Source organism: Lepisma saccharinum, unplaced genomic scaffold (genome assembly GCF_977018435.1).
Source record: "Lepisma saccharinum unplaced genomic scaffold, izLepSacc3.1 HAP1_SCAFFOLD_446, whole genome shotgun sequence".
Taxonomy (NCBI): domain Eukaryota; kingdom Metazoa; phylum Arthropoda; class Insecta; order Zygentoma; family Lepismatidae; genus Lepisma; species Lepisma saccharinum.
Genome location: NW_028143143.1, coordinates 187834 through 207456, shown reverse-complemented (window position 1 = coordinate 207456; position 19623 = coordinate 187834). Strand labels below are relative to the sequence as shown.

Sequence of the window (19623 nt, the reverse complement as noted above, 5' to 3'; positions counted from 1 at the left end):
ATGCTCGCGTTTCTCTCTAAAATAAATAAGCCTACAATCGAAGATTTCCAGAAAGCATTGTGGAACCTGAAACACGATGGGCGTGTTCCATCTCACGAGCGAATCTTCGATCCTGAAACTCACGCTGCACGACGACATCGTCTATCCTAAATCCGTAGCTCTGCGTGCATTCTACAGCATGTACCTCATACCTAACGTCACGCAGCACAACAACAAAATTAGCGTCGGAAGCGAACACATCGTCGTCACGCCAGGCCAATACAATCTTTCCACTTTGCAAGCTCAGTTACCCAAAGGCACGTACCTTTCTCAAAATTCGGTCACGCACAGAGTGGAAATCGTGTCGGCGACGGAGACCGTGGACCTGGGCACCATGGGAGAACTTTTAGGTTTCGAGAACGACACCAAACTCGAAGCTGGCATCAAACACACGGCAACCAACATTCCTAAATTTCTAGCCATAGAAACTCTAAACGTTCACTGCAACGTGGCGGAAGGCATGATCACGAAATCCTCGGACGGATTGTTAGGAAGTCTCAAGCAGACGGGGATCATCACCACGTTCAAACCCAGTTCCGAATTCATGGAACCGATCATCTACACACCCTCTTCGCCGATCTATTTTCCAGTATGTCGCAACCGCATAGACGACATAGAGTTGGTGGTGACGAACGAGAAAGGAGAGGTGGTGGATTTCGCAGGTGCAACGACCACTGCCATCGTGGAGATCAACGTATAATAAATAACACACATAGTGGAAAAAAAAATGGAGCAAATCGAAAGTTACGAATTGCAATCTTTTCCTCCCAACCGTCGCACGTTCGCCAATCTCAACGAAGCGAACAGAGAGATCGAATACGACGTGGACGTAGGCGATGGGTTTGTTCATCCTCACAGAGCGGACCTCTACCTTCAATTCGACGTGGTGAAGAAGGAAAGCGGAGACGCGTTTCCGCCCAATGCAAATTTGATACTCGTGGACAACTTCGTGCCTCATCTGTTCTCGCAGGTGGAGGTGAGGAAACACAACACCGTCATCGACAGAATCGATTATCCAGGCATCACGTCGACGGCAGTGGGAACATTGAAATTATCCAAAACAGACGCAGCGTACTATCAAGCAGGAGGATTCGAAGCAGGGACGAAAATATCGACGACAAGTCACACAGTGCTTTTTCCCATGCGTCTGCTGCCGGGATTCTTCTCGGACTACAAAGAGATCATGTGGAAGGGAGGATTGCGCGTCACTTTTCGAAGAGCAGCCAACGACAACGACGCGCTGATGCGATACACCAACTTGAACGCCGACGGCACGCCGATAGCCAACACATTACCCGAAGCAGCCAAGTGCGTCATCCGGAGCATGGAGTTGAGAATGCCGATCGTGGAATACGAAACAAACTACGCCCTCAAGTACAAAGCGGAGATCTTGAAGAGTCCGCAGGTGCCGATTCACTTTCACGGTTACCAGTGCGTGCAGAAGGTGGCGTCGGGAAGTCACATGGAATTCGACGTGACAACGCAGTTCAACAACATACAGTTCGACATGCCAGATTTCGTCGTGGTGCTCTTTCAGACCGGGCGCGATAAGAATCAGGAAAAAAATTCCAGCAAATTCGACGACTGCAAGATCAAGAACGTTTATCTGAAGAATGGAAGAAACGAAGTGTTCCCGCGCGAGAATTACAACCTCGACATGACCAAAGACGATTACCTAAAACTTTACGAAGCTTACACCTCTTTCAAACGCGTGACCGAGGGAAACGTGGACATGTACTACACGCCCAGCGAATTCATAACCCACAGACCCATGTCCGTCATCAATACCACGAAGAGGAAGCAGGTGGTGGTCAACGATCGCACCAACATCAAGGTCGTCTGCGAGTTCAACAGTCCGTTGCCCGAGGACACCGTATGCAGTGTGATCCTGGTCGCCGAGAAGTCCTTCGTCCACGACGTGAAGAACGAGAGGGTCACAGAGCAGTTTTAACAAGTTTTTAACATTTTTTCTTGCACAATAAGAAATTTTTGTACTAGCACAATCAGTTTCAATGGCACAATACGAAAATTTCACTAGTTCAAGATCAGTTACAATATCAATTTCATCAGTTATCAGTTACAATATCTTTTTTCTCATCAGTTTTTGCACTATAGCACGAGACAATCAGAAATTTTTGCACAAAAATTTTGTTGTTGTTGTTTTTACATGAGAAAATTAACAATAATTTTTTTTTTTTATCGTTTCAGATGCTGTCGAACATCAAAAACACATACACATACAAACACACTAAAAAAAATAAGCATGCAACTTTATTTGTAACACACACATACATTCTCCATCTTCATCAAAAAAATATTATAATAAACATAATTATTTTTATCTATCACACAATAAAACTCTATATCCAAAATATTACAACATCAAATAACACTAGAGTCGTTAGTACACGTTGCATGCATTACGGAGGTCCTCTGTAGGGTTTCATGGAAGTTTGGGGGGAAAAAAAAAAAACACGTGAAACCCTACAGAGGTGCGGTTATCTACAACCGCAGCCGTTAGAACCTTTTACTTTTTTTGGTTGGGCACCACGCACCCTGGCGAGGTTATAGGGGCCAGGAATCCTAAAAAAAAAAAAACAACAATTATTTATTTGTTTGTTTGCCTCACAATACGAAAAATAATGAGAGGCACCAGCGCGCACACGTGTGTATAGCACATCGTGTTTCCCCCGAGAGAGGTTTACAAAGGTCACGATAGGTCTCTCCCTCTTTATCTTACAGCAACACAGTATGTGTGTGCGTGTGTGTGTATGTTACGCCAGTATATAAATTGGCTAAGCCTCAAGCAAGGTAGCCCTTGCCAAGTAAGAAAAAAGAGCTGTAGGTAGGTGTTGGCAACACTGTCGGTTGTTTAACTCTTCCCTCTCTTTCTCTCCCCTCTCTTTCCTCTCTCTTTTTTGTAAAAGGCTATGGCAAAAGTACCAGTAGGTTGGCAAATTGCTTTATGCACTGTAAGACAAGCCTCAAGCAAAGTTGCCAGCTCCTTGCTTTAGGTTAGGTTAGACCAAAATAAAAACCTTGGTGACTTTTCGAGTAAGATGTTGGCAATACTGCAAGACAAGCCTCAAGCAGTATTGCCAGCTCCTTGCTTTAGGTTAGGTTAGACCAAGATAAAAACCTTGGTGATTTTCTCGAGTAAGATGTTGGCAACGCTGCAAGGCAAGCCTCAAGCAAGGTTGCCAGCTCCTTACTTTAGGTTAGGTTAGACCCAAAAAAAACCTTGGTGATTTTTTCGAGTAAGGTGTTGGCAACACTGCGAGAAAATGAGGCTCATGCCTTACGAGAGAAATCCATTAAGGCGAGCCTCACCGAGCCTCATTTTCGGTTTGTGAACCGGCCCATTACCACTACTCTGCACTGCCAAAACGTGCCGCGCCTTTTTCAGTGCCAAATGTTTGTATCAACATGAAGGGACAAACTGCACAAACCGAAAGCAGAAACATAATATTTAACGTTGTCGATTTTTTGACAACGAAATAAGATAGGAAAGCTGTACATATGGCAACACAGGGACACATACGAAGGTGACACGAGGGGAGAAAAGTAACTGTCCAATAGAGTGCTGCAGCGAGAGGATTTCGAGCGCCAAATTGTTCGCAGAGACGACGCCAGATAGCGTACGGAATTGAGAGTGTGTTCGCTCTAGCGAATAACGCTCGAACATGCAATACGAGGGGTATACGCTCGATCCCCAGTAGTACGAGCATACCTGTAAGTTGGCTGAGGTAGTGGGCCCTCAAATATGGATCGTGAAATTGAATCATAAGTAAACATAGTAATTATCTCCATGTTAAAATATGGTTTAGTCTATCTTAACCAATAAAGTGATACATGAAAATGAAACAGATGATTGTGGGCTGAAACTGCTAGGACAAATATTTTACATATTTGTCTACGATTATTGTTACATTAAAACCATGGAGGAAGGAAAAGGGGAGGAGAAAGCCCTGCGCCTTGAAACTAAGGTGTCCCCACAGAACGTACCAGCGACAAAACATACCACCTGGTTTTCGCGACGAAACGTACCACTCAGATAAACACAGTGGCGAAGCGTCATAAGGCCCGGAGGCCGGGCCTACCCTAATATAATTGGCTATTACGGATTATTTTATTACTTATAATTTCATTAAACGATTCCTTCATACAAGAAAACTAAAATTCTAGGCCTTACGATAATTTCCACAAATTTCCATCCCTGCCAGAGACTATATCGTCGTATGTTGAGCCACTTCTCCGGGGCCTCAGCTGGTCCCATAACATTCTATGTGATTCATGCGGGAAAGCATAATTTCAGGGGCGCGTTCAGCCGAAAGGGACACAGTGAGTCCGGCCTCACGCAGTGATGCCAACTCTAGCATAATTGTGCTAAACGTAGTACAATTTGAACTTCATTGGCACCTAGCACCCTGTGTTTGGAATAATGGTAAAATTTAGCATCATCTATAAACATGCGCCCCTGGGAGACAGATAAATTTAATTCAGAGGAATATATTTTGAAAATATACATTTAAATAAAATAGCAAATCTTATTTGTTTCAAACAAAAGGTAGCATGCCGATCCACCGTCTTCTTTTCATATTTTCTTTATCTTTCCTTACTTAGCTCACGAGGAACATTTTATTGAAGGAAATTGCTAGAAAGTTGGGGTCACAGATAAAACAAGCCGCCGCCTTCTGTAGTCGTCGAATTTTCTCAAACTTTTCCAAGCGTTATATTGAACCAATTATATTGGTTAAGCCATTGTAACTAATTTAATAGAGGAAATTACCAATATTGTTTAACTAATCAACAACGCATGTTCACATAACAACTGCCCCCAATATAGATGCATAAAATAAACTTAAGACCTAAGTCATCCGAGCACAATTTAGTTGCATTTAGTAAAATTTAAGAGTTTAATCAGCACACTTTTCCTGATTGGGAGGTTGGCAACGCTGGACACGGCTTCACATCTGTTTCTTGTTCAGCGCGGGGTGTTCAACGAGGGGGAAAGGGAAGGTGAGGGTAGAAAGGGATAGACAACTTGTTCCGATGGCGAAAGAAATGTTTCTATCCCAGTGTTGCGTTGTTGTTTTATTGTTATATTTAATATTGTTTTTTTTCTTTTAGTTCATTTATTTTTTATTGTTTTTTGATTGATTTTTTTTACTTCGCTTTTTGTGCCACTTTTGGCTAATTTATGAAGATGGGGAAGAGTGTTGATATGATGAAATTGACCAGAAATTCCCATGCGCAGGCCGAGATTCGAACCCAGGACCCCTGACGTCGTAGCGCGATGTGCTAACCATTCCGCCACGGGGGTCGGATTTCATTGTTGTGAGCGTGAAGTGAGCAAGGAGAAGAATGACTTGTATTAATCTGGAATGCTACAAAAACAAGCATAAAAACCTATTTCCGGGCATAGGAAGAAAGAAGAGGCATCGGAACATTGAGGACTGCCACTCGAATGACATCTAAAGCATCAATTTACAATAAAATCAAGAAATACGATTTACGGGTTAGCACATATCAAGAGAAACTATTCAGGTACGTTGATAGATGCAAGAATATGTTGTTACATTTTCAAAAATAACTTTAAAGGTTACATTTTTTTTATATTTTAAAAAAGTCGCACCCATGACAACACGAACATGCCTGTGCCTACCCTTCCAGCGACACCACGCTTCGCCACTCCGCGAAAAAACGTACAACTTCAAGGAAAACGCTTGAACTTAAAATCAAAAGAGAGTAAAGTGGTTAGTGGCCCGTCGAGTGATCACGTTTGTGGAATCCCGAATGATGCTAAGTTAGATGTGAAGAAGCGTATGCAAGAGGCGAAGAAAAGGGTTCGAGAGGAAGACACGCCAATTACTAAGATTTAGAACGATACTCTAGGCAACCTACACGACAAAGGTTAGGGTAGGTTAGGTTAGGTTAGGCTAGGCTAGGCTAGGTTAGGTTAGGCTAGGCTAGGCTAGGCTAGGTTAGGTTAGGTTAGGTTAGAACTGATATAACTAAAACGAAAATCGAAAAAATGACGAAAAGATAAAACAAAAGAAAAAATGTGGACGACAGCTTAAACACAGCTGATTTTAAACACGCCAAATAGCTATATAGTATGCATTATATAGTAATTTTGCCAGTCCAAAGCGTGAATAAAGTGTGATGGAAATCAACAAAACCATCAAGTGTTACGTTTTGTCGCATCGCAAATATTTTTAGATTTATTAGAAGACCCTTCGCAGGTAGCCGGTCAGGTGGTAGGTACGTTTTGTCGGTGGTACGTTCGGTCGCGTATTCGTAACTAAAGCCGGGTCATGTGACTATAGTCAGACCACAACGTTCTTAGACGCCATATTGAATCATGACCTTACCTTTCACTTTTGATCAGAGAGCAAAATTGTGAGCCAAATAATTGCGAGAAGAACATAATATAAGAGAAATCCATATAGGTGGACCGGTCATCCAAGTACAAAAATCACGGAAATACCTCCACTAATTACGAGCTTAAAGGTGTTAATGAGTGGTAGTTAACTACATATTTATTTCTAGGTTTTACATATAACAAAATACACTTCAGCTTTGAAATTCCGAGCTAATCACGAAAGTTTGCAGTTGCAGCCGAGCAGCACGCGATGCGTTGTTCTTCTGTGAGTTGAAGTAGATGCGACCATCTTACGCAGACCATAAGCTCCGCCCACTGGCTTCAAGTCCAAGTCATTGAGCGATACAGACACTGCAGGACCTTGATTAAAACGATATTCCATTGTGTAGGGTGGGATACTAGAAGGTGGTCCATGCAAGAATCTACTGTCCACTTTAGTTCGAGAGTTTGTGATTTTTCTCATTTTGGTTGAGCCGTAAGTGATCAACTTTCGATTTTACACTGAAGTTCCCGTGCTCGAATTCCAGCCTGGAGATGGGTGCTCCTTGAGTCTGTCTCTTAGAGGCGTAAGGTATAACTTTCCCGTATGCACCCTAATGGTAGCCTCTCGTCATGATTGTACACCCCATGGCTCATGTCTCACCGATGGCGTAGTAGTATCTTCCTTGCCTTGTAATCAAGGGGCCGCGGGTTCGATAGCCTGTGGAAGCATACAATGTATCAGGTCCCACTTTAAACTACAGGTCCAGTCCCGACTAGCCTGTCGGTGCATAAATAGAATAGAATCTCCTTTATTGAGCGGGAGTGTTTCGGCCTCGCGGGGCGCTCTTACAACAAACCTGTCGTGTATGCACGCAGAGGTTAATTTATGAACATGGCGTAGGTACTTCATAACATAATGATTATCACGAAGATTCATAAAACCAAACGATTTAATACTAAACTTGCAAAACAATTTCTCAGAAGTCTGAACTTACAAATTCGTAATCAACAACTTTACAGACAATTGAATGTTGACTCAGTATTATGCATACCTAACAAAACCATTATCAAATAAATATCACAATGGATGATATTCAGCGAACAACTTCCCCCACAAATCATTGCGCGAAAACACGCCCGCCGCCATGATTCCGGCAAATGTCCGGGAGCGTGTTGAAAACACGTTTGATAAGCATGGCGCTCACAGCTTTTGTGGCAGTGATTCAAGGTACAAATATAACGATTACATGCCAAATGTAGTCTTCCACATTTTGCTATGACTCGTAACAATGACCAGTATATTTAAAAAGATGCTAATTGCCACTAAACATACTATAAAGATACGTAACATACGAAAAAGTACAGGACTATGGAGCCTTTTTTTAATGGAATTAATCAGGCCTATCCGATAGTGCAGTGGCTAATGATATCCCCCTTGTAATCGAAGGATCCCGGTGAAGGAATTTAAAATATATAAAAGTGTATACTAATATGCGCATACTGCGAATGCATCCGCTGATTGATAAACAGTATTTCAAATTTTCTGTGATTATTATTAGAGATCGTACAGCAACCACATGCGTTGCAAAGCATGCGGATGTAAAGAGTAATACAAAAGTCGTATAACGCTAGCCATAAACACAGTACTTGCCTTTCAAATAAGATTCACATTTCACCCCGCATTGGAAAAATCACGTCATCTTGACCACCGAAGGAACTGTATGAAGGTATGATCTTCTCTCACAATTGGCAATTAAAACATAAACAATGGCACACACACACACACCACACACACACACACGCACACACACCCACCCACACACACACACACACACACCCACACACACACACATATACACACACACATGCACAACGCATTAACTTACCAAAAGAGAACTTCATTTGAAATTATAAAAAAAGGTAAAGTGCTCCCCTGTGCTTAGCACTACGCCATGAAGGCGTATAGGGGGTGTGGGGGTAACGCCTCACACTTTCTTGATCCGGTCGTGAGTGAGGGGTGATGTGATCAGCATCACGCTCCTGACCGCCTTTACCCATGTCATTCGACGCTGGGTGGGCGCCGGGTCCGCTTCCAACGTTAGAAAAGTTCCCGGATTTGAACCGGCCGGGGATCGCCTTTGGCATGGAAGTCAGACGCGTTACCGACTTTTTTTCTTTTTTAATATTCTTTATTTTATGCAGTAGTGACTACTTACATGATCCTATGATAACATTACACATATATCAGATCTAGATTACGTAATTAGGTGTACTTACAGAATTAAAAAGGGCCTGCAAGAAATTTGCATAGAGTGTTTTGCGGTGAGCTTGGTCCATCTGGTAATAATTCTCATTCTAGTGATATTGCAGCGAAATTTGCATTGACACTGAATTATGTCCTAAAATATAATAAATATATTGAGCTACTAAAAACTGGACCGCTCTTACTTTAGTAAGAGGGAAGAACACAAAATCTGGTAACAGTAAATGATCTACAGTAAATGTATCGGGCGATGTTCTACATATAGTACCAAGGCATTTACACAAATACTTCCATTGATCTACCGTTACGGGACATGTTACGAGGCAATGTCGTAAAGTGTCTTCAGCTTGATGACAATTTGAACATACAGCACTGTCAGTCATTTGGTATCGCCACTTTCGAGCACCGGTCGCAATGGCATCGTGAACTACTAGGTACCACAGAGATCGAACGATGAGATGCAGATATATTTCTCCATACGTTTGACCACACTACATTAGTTCGGAGAAGCACAATTCGTGGCTGGTGATATAACCTGCAAGTCAATTGGTTATAGAAAAATTTCACTGTCATGCCATCGATATCCATGTGATGTGAACCGATGAGGAGATAGCAAAACTCGACAATAGTTGTCCTCAAATAGTTGTAGTGGGAAGGGATCTTCCCTGGATAAATGGGTGTTCGCAGTTCCACTTCATCTATCAGAGTATGTAGTAATCTTGCTGTTAAACTATCAGGGTAGTGCAGGAGCGACTCAATGTTCCGTTGTAGAAACAAGGCTGAGGCTTGTCTCTCCACTTGGCGCAAGTTCAGTCCTCCTTTACTTGCTGGAAGGCATAACGTTTCATGTGAGACATGAAACAAATATGCATGCCATATGAAGCGCGTTATCATCTTTCGTACTGCCGCCGCGACTTTCGCAGGGACAGGCAAAACTTGCGCAGCATACCACAACTTCGATAATGCAAACATGTTCACATACTGTATTCTAGAGCGTAAGGATAGTTGTCTATAATGGTTCATGTTCAACACTGCCTGGATTTTTGGGAGAATAGTTGTAAAAGTTCAGGAGACAGTCTCTGTGATGGTCGTAGTGAAGTTTATTCCCAAAATTGTCACTTTATCTACAATGGGTATAGTCACAGGTTCAGTCCACAGAGTGGGGTTACACCCTAGGGGCAAGATTTTAGATTTCTTCTGGTTCAAACTAAGTCCCGTCTGCTTTCGTAATGTTTCAAGTACTGCCTCCATACGAGTCAAGTCTAGCCGATCTTTCACGAGTACGGTCACATCATCTGCGTACGCACATATTTTGTGGTCTCTCCCAAGAAGCCTGAGTCCTTGAAGTTTTTCATGCATCATTCGTAAAAATGGAGCCAGAGCTGCGCAGAATGCAAATAAGGAAAATGAACATCCTTGACGGACAGAACGCTGAATAGAAAAGGCTTGCAACAGAAAACCATCGATAGATAACTGAACTCGAGCTTCCCTGTATAGGCTCTGTATAGATTGTACAAAGAAATCGCCACATCCCACTTTTCCAAAGTATTGGAAAAAATAGTCATGTCTGAGGGAGTCAAAGGCACTTTTAAAATCTAACGCCAAAAAAGCAGCTTGAGAACCTTCAATATCTTGCATAGAAGTGATGATGTCACGTACACTAGTTAGAATGTGAAATATTTTACCACTTGTACCATATGCATATTGATACGGCCCTAATAAAGTATCCGCAAAATGTTGCAACCTTCGCGTGATCAAACGTGCAAGGATTTTATAATCAGCACATAGTAATGTGATTGGTCTGAAGTCTTCTGACTTTCTGGGTTGAGATATTTTGGGAATCAAAACCATAACACCCGTGAGACTCTTTCTTCCAAGGCGTTTCTTCGTAAACACAGCATTTAGCCAGCGTGTGAACAGTGGAGCGACCTTTGTCCAAAAGGTTTGGAACAATTCTATCGGGACACCATTGATTTCCGGAGCTTTTCCTCTTTTTCCACTGTGAACAGACTCGTACACTTCTTTCTTTGAGAATGGCTGTTCTAAATAGCGACGGTCATCTTCCATTAACATGGGGGGGTTCATCCCTTGCAGTGGAGGGCGATGGGAGTGTTTATCTTCCTTCTCTTTAAACTGATCTGCATAAAAGTCCCGTAAGTAATTTCGTATTAACTTGGGTTCGGTTATTCTCCCCGTGGCTGTATCGATACACGTTATCCTCTTTCGCTGTACACTGCGCCTCTCTCCTAACACCTGCACCAGCGAGGCTTCTTCTTGTGTGTTAAACATAGGAAGACGACTCCTAACATTCCAACCTTCCATACGCTCTCTGTGCATGCTCAGCAGCACTGCTTGCACTCGTTTCACTTCTTGAAGCACTGGCTTCCCTTGTATTAGCTGTGTTGTTAGTTCGTGAAGAACTCTGTAGTAAAAGTAATATTTCTTATTCAAATCTGAGTATTTTTCACTACTATATGCTAAACAGAAATATTTAATGGAAAGTTTTAGAAAAGTGTCCCACCACATAATAATGTCAGTTTGACGCACGCTCATTTCTTCCCACTTCTTCCATTTTTGTTTAAATTCGGTAAGAGATTGTTCATCTTCCAATAACCGTACATTCAACTTCCAAAATCCCTGCTCTCGTCCAACTGAAGGGACATCCAAACTCATGTCGAGTTGGACATTTAAATGATCACTAAAGCACGTTGGAAAAATTCTAATCGCAGATATTTTGCTAATCATGTGTGCACTCACGTAAAAGCGATCAAGCCGACTCGCCGTGTCGGCACGTATGTACGTATGTGTAGCCGTCTATATTCGGACCTTTAGCCACCCAAACATCGTGAAGTTTAAACCCTTCAACCAGAGCCTGCAAGCTAGGTGATGTATGGAATCCTGGATATTGGTCCTGTCTTCATAGAGTACAATTAAAAATCACCCACCAGCACAATGTTTTGACGGGAGCCACCTAATGCCTTCGCCACTTCTGTAGCGTAAAATATATTCCGAGTATTTCTAGCGTTGGTACCTGATGGTGCATAAACATTACAAAACCATATTTTGCCTATTTGGATACATGCCATACGACCAGACGGGTGATGGTATATGTAGGCCTTCTTTCACAACTATGGCGGTTCCTAGAGAATTGTGAGTTAAATTGTTGTACACGGTATATTCACTGCCCAGACAGAAATCATTGGCCCTGACTTCTTGCAGGAAAATTACATCCAGGTGACTTTGCTTAATATAATCTAAGAATGCATGATGCTTGACACTAGATTTCATCTTGTTAATGTTTATTGTTGCAAAATGATATATGGGTGCCGTCATGTGGGATTCTGTTATATTGTACCTGATGGGAATGTTATGTGCAGTTACTGATGTTAAACTAGTTACCTTTTTCAAATTCACTAAGACATACGACAAACATAACCATAATAACATTGTGAAGATGACAACACACTTCATAACTATGATATGTTAGACATATTTCACTCATTTACTTCAAGCAACCAATCAGAGCCGCCGCTAGATTTCTCACTTTGTTCTCTTGTCGCACTCATCTTTGTACGCAGTCGCCGAGACACTGGATGAGGGCCATCTTGCCGCCGCGTCGACGCCGTATCGTTCTTAGGGAGACTAGGTTTCTTCTTCTATTTTGGTTCCTTCGTTGTTTTCGGCAGAGCTCCTGATGCGGAGGACGCCATCTCGGAGTTCCCACCTTCAACTGCATGATCATCATCTGCCTGCTGCATCGGACTATGGTGCACCTCTAGAGTAACGTCCATTGTTTCTTCCCCATTCTTCTCTGCTACGTGGGCTGCTTGGTTTACATTCACTTGGTCAACACTGACGGGGATAGGAACGTCTGCTGTTGTCTTGTTTTCTACACTTGGTGGTAAAGTGGAATCTGGTACGGTAGTTTTAGGCACATCCTGTAGTGAAGTTGTTGTATGTTGCCCTCATTATCCTGGTCTCCCGAGCGTTTCAGGTGCAAAGGTAGTATAGTGGGTGTCGGGGTCAGCATTTTCTCAGCAGCCGCCACATTCCTCGGGACAGGTCGCGCCACCCCGGCATAGGACGTATCGTCGGGTTGCTCATTTTGACGACGTCGGGATGGACAGGTCACGTAAAAATGGTCACTAAGGTCACAATAAGAGCAAGTATGGTCTTGACCGCTATATGTCACCCAGTATCGTCCGCCACTGATTGTGACATACGATGGAATCGCACGAATTAGATTCATTTTGGCGATTTTTTCGGCCAGTTCTTACCGGATAAATATGATCAGTGGAATACCGTTCATCGTCCAGGGATATTATATGACGGTACGTACTCAGCACCGGTCAATAGCGTCATCGGACAGTTCACTCGGTACAACGTGCAGTCTAACTATCACGTAATTTGCATCCGCCCACGTAACAAGCATTGGACAATTCCCGTCTTCGTCACTATATTTATACTCTCCGTTTGACTGCACCAACAACTGTTCACACACTACTTTCAATAGTAGTTTCAGAATGATACAACGTCTACAATTGTCTACTTCAATACTTACTACTCGTTGCGGTTTCAATTTCATCGTCTTGCTAATCCAATTGTGTATTTCCGTCGAAGTCGGTTTCCTTCGCACTTGACTGAAGTTCAGTTTTAGTGTATTCAATCTCTTGGGTACCATGTTAGCAGCGTCGTCGTGTTTCACTTCAACCGGACTCGCGAGTAATACTCGCTACGTGACTTCGAGAGAGAGATGCCCAAACACAAACGTCCCGGACCACTGCTCGAGCCAAACTGACTGAGCCACCGCGGCCACTATTTGAAATTATACAATTTAATATAAACATCGGGTCATTTTCATGCACGTAGCATTTGTTTCGCTTCACGCTCGCTATGGCTTGCCGGACCGAGTGCAGGGCCATGCGGTTTTGGCCAGTTTTCCCATCATGCTCTGCGCCGCTGACGTCACATTGCATATCATCCATTGGCACTTTACACTTACTTAAAATCGCTGTTACAATAGAAAAAAATTACTTGTAATGTAAACAATATACTGAAGATAAAGTCGACTTTAAAAAAATAATAAAGGGGGATACCCTCTGAAGAAGCCCGCCGGCACCCGCATACATTCAGAGGGTATGCGATTATGTCCTTGTACACGGCCAGCTCTATTAAGGCCGGAATCCTGAACTTTAGCAACGCTGTCTCGCAGGCTTAAAAATCAAGCTACAAAGCATGAAAATTGGTGTTGGCTTTTTAAGAAACAACGGAATCCGTATAAAATGTTTTTCTCTTTCCAAATCTGGACAGGAGATTGACATTACGATGTAAGTGGAAAACATACATTAACAATAGAGATGGAAATTTATCGTTAAATAATTGGAAATAAACAGAAAACGCAAGGCCAACTTTGCATATCATATGCAACATGGAACTTTCCAATAATGTGTACAGTAGTTTGACCCTATTTTATTTGCTAGAATGTCGGAATGACATTAGAAACTGTTTAGAAACTAAATATTTAGGTGATGGAAGATGTAATACACTGGTTTTACACTTTTAAACGTAAGACGTAAGAGTAGTTCTGCATGCGATATACCAGCATTGGCGAGTATTACAAAGTTTAAAATGTATCTTGAACATTATATTTCTGTAGAGCGTCTTCATTTTAGCAGTCTATGACATAATTTGCCAAGATTTTATTCAACAGACAATACATTGTAATTACTATGTGCAATTCGTTTTGTGTGCATGTACGTACAAGGGTAAAATAATGCCTTCCACGAAATTAATTAACTTAAAATAAATATTTCCAAACAAGTGGCATTTTTTATGTTGGTTGGTATATACTCCCTGAGAGAAAGTGGATAATCTTGCATGATTTAGGAATTAGTTTTACATTTCCATTGTTTTTCTGTTGCGGAGATATGTTACAGTGAAGGAATGAGTGTTGTGTTCTACTGTTTTTGTTAGGTTAGGTCTGTTAAGTTTTATTCTCTTAGAGGTTATACGTACGGACGTGAAGTTTTTGTTTTAACGATAACACCGAAAAGTTTAGGAAAGCAAAATAAAGTGTTTAAAATGTATTTGGGTAGGTTAAGGAGGCAAGTTTTGGTGTTTTGGAATCGCGAAATATGCACTATAAACTGGGCATAAGCCTTCTTCTGTTTAAGAATAACTACCAGAAGCGCTATGAGATTTGTCCATTTCTAGTCTAGCTAGTGAAACTTCGATTCAAGAGAGTTTGTCATGCTTCGTGTATTGCAGTTTGGCGCAGAAATGACTGACAGTACTTTGACCTCGTCCTGAAACAGAATTTGCCGCGGGGATCTTCTCAGAAGGGAAGTCTCGTAGGAACGGGAAAATTTTAAGGGAGAACCACCTGTTGTATGGGGCGGGGCATAGGAGTGTGAGTGTATGTGTGTACAGAAAATGGTATTTTGAGGTCTGAGAGAGTTTCCTTGGCATTGTTAGCGAAATTTCAGTCATTCAGAATCACTGAAGCTGCATGGTTTGTGCAGTGTCTTTCATTTCCTTTTCCTTCTGTGGTGTACTTCGCAGCATCCCGAAGCCAGCAGTGAATGCATTAGTTTGCTTCTGAAAGACGTTAAGCTTCAGATAGAACTACATTATTTTGTAATCACTGAATTTCAAAATATCATATGGGTGCGGAAGGATTCCTTGATTAAGCGCAGTGGAAGTGAGAGGCTGTTTCACGTCCACTTTATGCACCTACAGTTTGTTGAATGCGAACCACTGTGGTGCCTCCACCGGGTATCGATCCCGGGACCACTTGATGACAAGGCGCCGACAATACTACTACGCCGTCGGGGAGGCCCGGGAACAAAAGTCATGTGAGTGTAAGAGACCGGCAACTTGCTGTCGTCGAAGGCTTCGAGAAGCTTAAAAGAAGGAAAGAAGACAAGGTGTACATCACACTTAGAAACTGTGGAAGCCTTTGTTAAAGCAATCATTCCATTAGAGTGAATGGAGAAAAGAACTGCTATCTTTCTATTTAGGTTTTTTTTACATATATAGGAAGCGTGGTGAGTGAATACTCTGAACATTTACTACTCACCATCTGTGCGTGGAAAATCATCAATGTTATTGTAAACTGAAAAGTGAATTTAAGAAAACAACTTTTGAAAATCTTATTCTGTGAGAGTGAAAGTTTTGAAATATGATTGTGTTCAAAGATTTGGGTGATATCCTTCAATAAACATTTCATATTAGTGGCCGATGAGATGAAATAGTTTTCCAAATGCAAGATATTTAGTCATTTCTCACAAAGGTAAGCCTTCGATTTTAAATATTTTTGTCATTAAAACTAAAATTTGCCTTAATTTTCTATAAGTAAAGCAATGTGAAAATCATATGCATAGAAGAAACCGTAAAAACGCATGTAAAAATAACACCGATTTTCAATTAATGTCACCGAAATTTGCTTTAAACCTCGAAAAATAACCCCAAATTGCTGTAGAAAATAACCCCGAAATTTAGGGGAAAATAAAACTTCACGTCCCTAGTTATACGAATTGTCTTTTGTTGTTGTTGTTGTTGTTTCGCCCTTGTACTTAATACGAGTAACATTAAAGCTTAGCGTGTGGTGACTCATGCACACAACTTTTCTCAGCGTGGAATTTGCTTTTTGCGTAAACATGTTTTAAATCAATCTGCCTCTATGTCATGGTTATAGCTTTTCGACGTCGCTGATTCATTTTGCACATAGGCGTAATTAAAAATCAGAATGACATAATGATTGGATATTTATTATATTTGATGATTCACCATATGTGAAAAGTTCCGTGAAATGCTTGTATGCGGCTCAAAAACTTTAATGCATATTTTTAACAAGTTAATAACATACGGCTTTACTTATGAAAAATAACGTTGAATAAACTGGCGAATACAATTTGAGCGAATGAAGTGATTACGGGATGAATAGGCTACAGTAAATTTTACTTTCTTACGTTTGGACGTTCATTCTCTAATGTTTCTTCAGAATAACATCGACCGGCTGATGTCACGGTTTACAGGGTTGCCAAATTGAAGGCTCCGGCCTCCCTCGGATAAAAGATGGCTGAGCCTTGTGCCTTTAAACATAAACCAGGACGTCATATCCTTAGAATTTAGGTTACCTCGTTTATTATGTACTATTTTTTTTGTTTTACGATTTACATTAAAAAGAGTCCACACTGATATTTAAGAATACATTAATTTTGGCTTATAGTTATAGGTACCTTGGTTGCTCTGGTGTCCAAAGTTTCCAAAATAATCAAGGTTTACATATTGTAAATTGTTAAGATAAATGGGTAAGTAATGTTAAAAGATTAGTATCGAGGTTTACACATGAAAAAGTTGGAGATAATGGGTGAGTAATGTTAGTAGGAATAGCATATAGTAAGATATTATATGTTTGCCAATTATTCATTCGGTTGACCAGATCAATGATTGGTTTACAAATTATTCGGGTGGGATATAGGATTGGTTAAGCTAAACAAAGCATAGAGACCGATTTATTTCCGTTTTCGGAGGGAGGGGGAACAAGTTCCTTTCTTTAAAAAAAAAAAAAGATACCTAAGTATACACACTTGAGTTAACCTTTGAAAAATTGTAATTACAATTACTAGCTCTGAGAACAAAACTATACCTGTCAAGGTATACGAACTTCATAAGCTGGACAAAAAATCACTATATTGTGATTATACTATACCATGTAACATAATATTTTATATGTAACTTTTGATTATCATATTCTGTGTATGTCCTGTACTTTTCCCCACAATAATTAGTGAGAGTTTAGTATATTCGCACATGCTCACAGATATACACATAAACATATTTTTAAACGTTGGTTACACATTGTATAATTATGCAACATTAGCCACAGTACTGCAGTATAAAGTACCGCACATACGTATGTTTAGAGGTATATCACATGAGTAAAAAAATATACTGATCCTGATTAAAGAAAACAGAATATTTTCAACTTCTATTCGACTTTTACGAAGGGAAACAACATTCAATGCAATATTTCACGGTCCCTTTAGTGTCAACATTATCCGGTTTTTCTTTTGTCCTTGACACAGTGTTACAGAGTTAAGACGCTTTTGGGTCATCATAATTTGTAAATTGTTCTTGAGACGATGCAAGCACAAAGTACTTTCAGTCTCGCAAGAAGAAAACAGCTTCAAAATCAAGCGCACTAGTTTCTCTGCTTTTCTTAAATAGTTGCAGCGGAGGTTGCTATACTAGGCTATCCTAGACTATAGCCTAGGGGCCGAATGTCCAGGGTAGCAGCGGATTGCTTTGCCTTCGATTCCTTTGTAATTCCTTTGTACAAGGTGATCCAAAAATGCCGCCCCTTTTCAATTGGCTACTGCAAAGCCAACACTGGCCGGTGCGCGCTGGCGGCAGTGAAGCGTATTCACGAATGGTGGGAGAATCAGTTGCAATGGAGAAGTGGAATGTGCAAGACTGTGTTCGCGCGGTAGAGCTGTTTATAAAAAGCAAGTCCATTGTTGCAACCCAACGAGCTTTCTGCCGACTAGGCCAGCGTAGAGACGCACCGGACAAACACACCATACGGCGCTGGGTAGCGAAATGGCACGAGGAGGGTTCAGTACGACACAGGTCGTCTCCTGGACGACCCCGAGCTGTAAGGACACTGGAACACATCAACTGTGTGCGGGATGACATCCAAAGAAGTCCACGAAGATCAGTGCGCCGCAGATCGCAAGCATTGCATATGACGTATGGCAGTTTACATCGCATTTTACACTTGGATTTACATACACGAGCGTATAAGGTGCAAGTAGTGCAAGCAATGACCACAGCCGACAAAGTGGCACGTGTTCAGTTTTGTGACACGTTTCTCGACATGTGGGCACAAGATGCACGCATTGTCGACAATCTTCTGATGTCTGACGAGGGACACTTTTTGCTATCGGGGTCGGTCAACAAACAGAATTGCCGTTTCTGGGGTACAGAAAACCCGCAGCGATTGCATCAGCGTGAGTTGCACAGTCTCAAGTTAACTGTGTGGTGTGGGATCAGTACATCAGGAATCATCGGACCATACTTCTTTCGCGATGCCACTGGTGCCACGTGTACTGTCAATTCAGAGCGTTATGTGACCATGCTCCAAGACTTTCTCGTGCCGGCACTCCAACGCCTTCCTCTGATCACATGGTTCCAACAGGACGGTGCAACGGCACACACAGCCCGTGTGTCCATTGCCAAATTGTGCGACCTTTTTCCCGGCCACCTCATCTCCCGATATGGCGACGTGGCTTGGCCGGCACGTTCGCCGGATCTGACGGCAGCTGATTTTTTCTTGTGGGGATACCTGAAGTCCCGGGTCTACGAAACCAGCCCAGGAACGATCCAGGAACTGGAGGCGAACATCCGCCGTGAAATCGCTGCTTTTCCGGTTGCTATGCTGGCTTCATGGCTCGGCTTCATGAGTGCTCCAACAACGGTGGTGCTCACCTGAGTGATGTTATATTCAAAACTTAAGTGAGACGTGATGTGATGTGACATTCACAACCTGATTGACATATGTTGTATCAAACTCCCATGTCTGTTCAACACTTCTGTCCTTGTAGCTTGCAATTATTCGCCTAAATAAAGTTATGCTCACCAATTGAAAAAGGGGCGGCCTTTTTGGATCACCTTGTAAATCCTAAGGAACTCTGGGATAAAATTTCCTGCAGTACTTCCGTTCTCTGTATTTACACCACAACTTTTTACACGTTGTATAATAAATATGTATAATACGGGATGTAGTTTTATTATTTTTGAAATGGGAAATATTATGTGCAGACAAAAATGTTGTGAATTTCTTTTCAAATATGGAATATTATAATGATAAAATAACAAATATTTGCTCACGCTCTCTCTCGGTCTCGTTTTAGTAGTGTTTTATTTAAATATACTAATCTCTTGGCCTCCA

At 41.7% G+C, this 19623-nt stretch overlaps 1 protein-coding gene across 1 annotated transcript; it reads left to right on the top strand.

The window, feature by feature from the left end:
* Positions 1 to 18102: 18102 nt before the first annotated feature.
* On the top strand, positions 18103 to 19164 carry LOC145982835 (uncharacterized). Its single transcript, XM_083116198.1, has one exon. The coding sequence runs from the start codon at positions 18103 to 18105 to the stop codon at positions 19162 to 19164; it is 1062 nt and encodes a 353-aa protein (XP_082972324.1).
* The last annotated feature ends 459 nt before the right edge of the window (positions 19165 to 19623 follow it).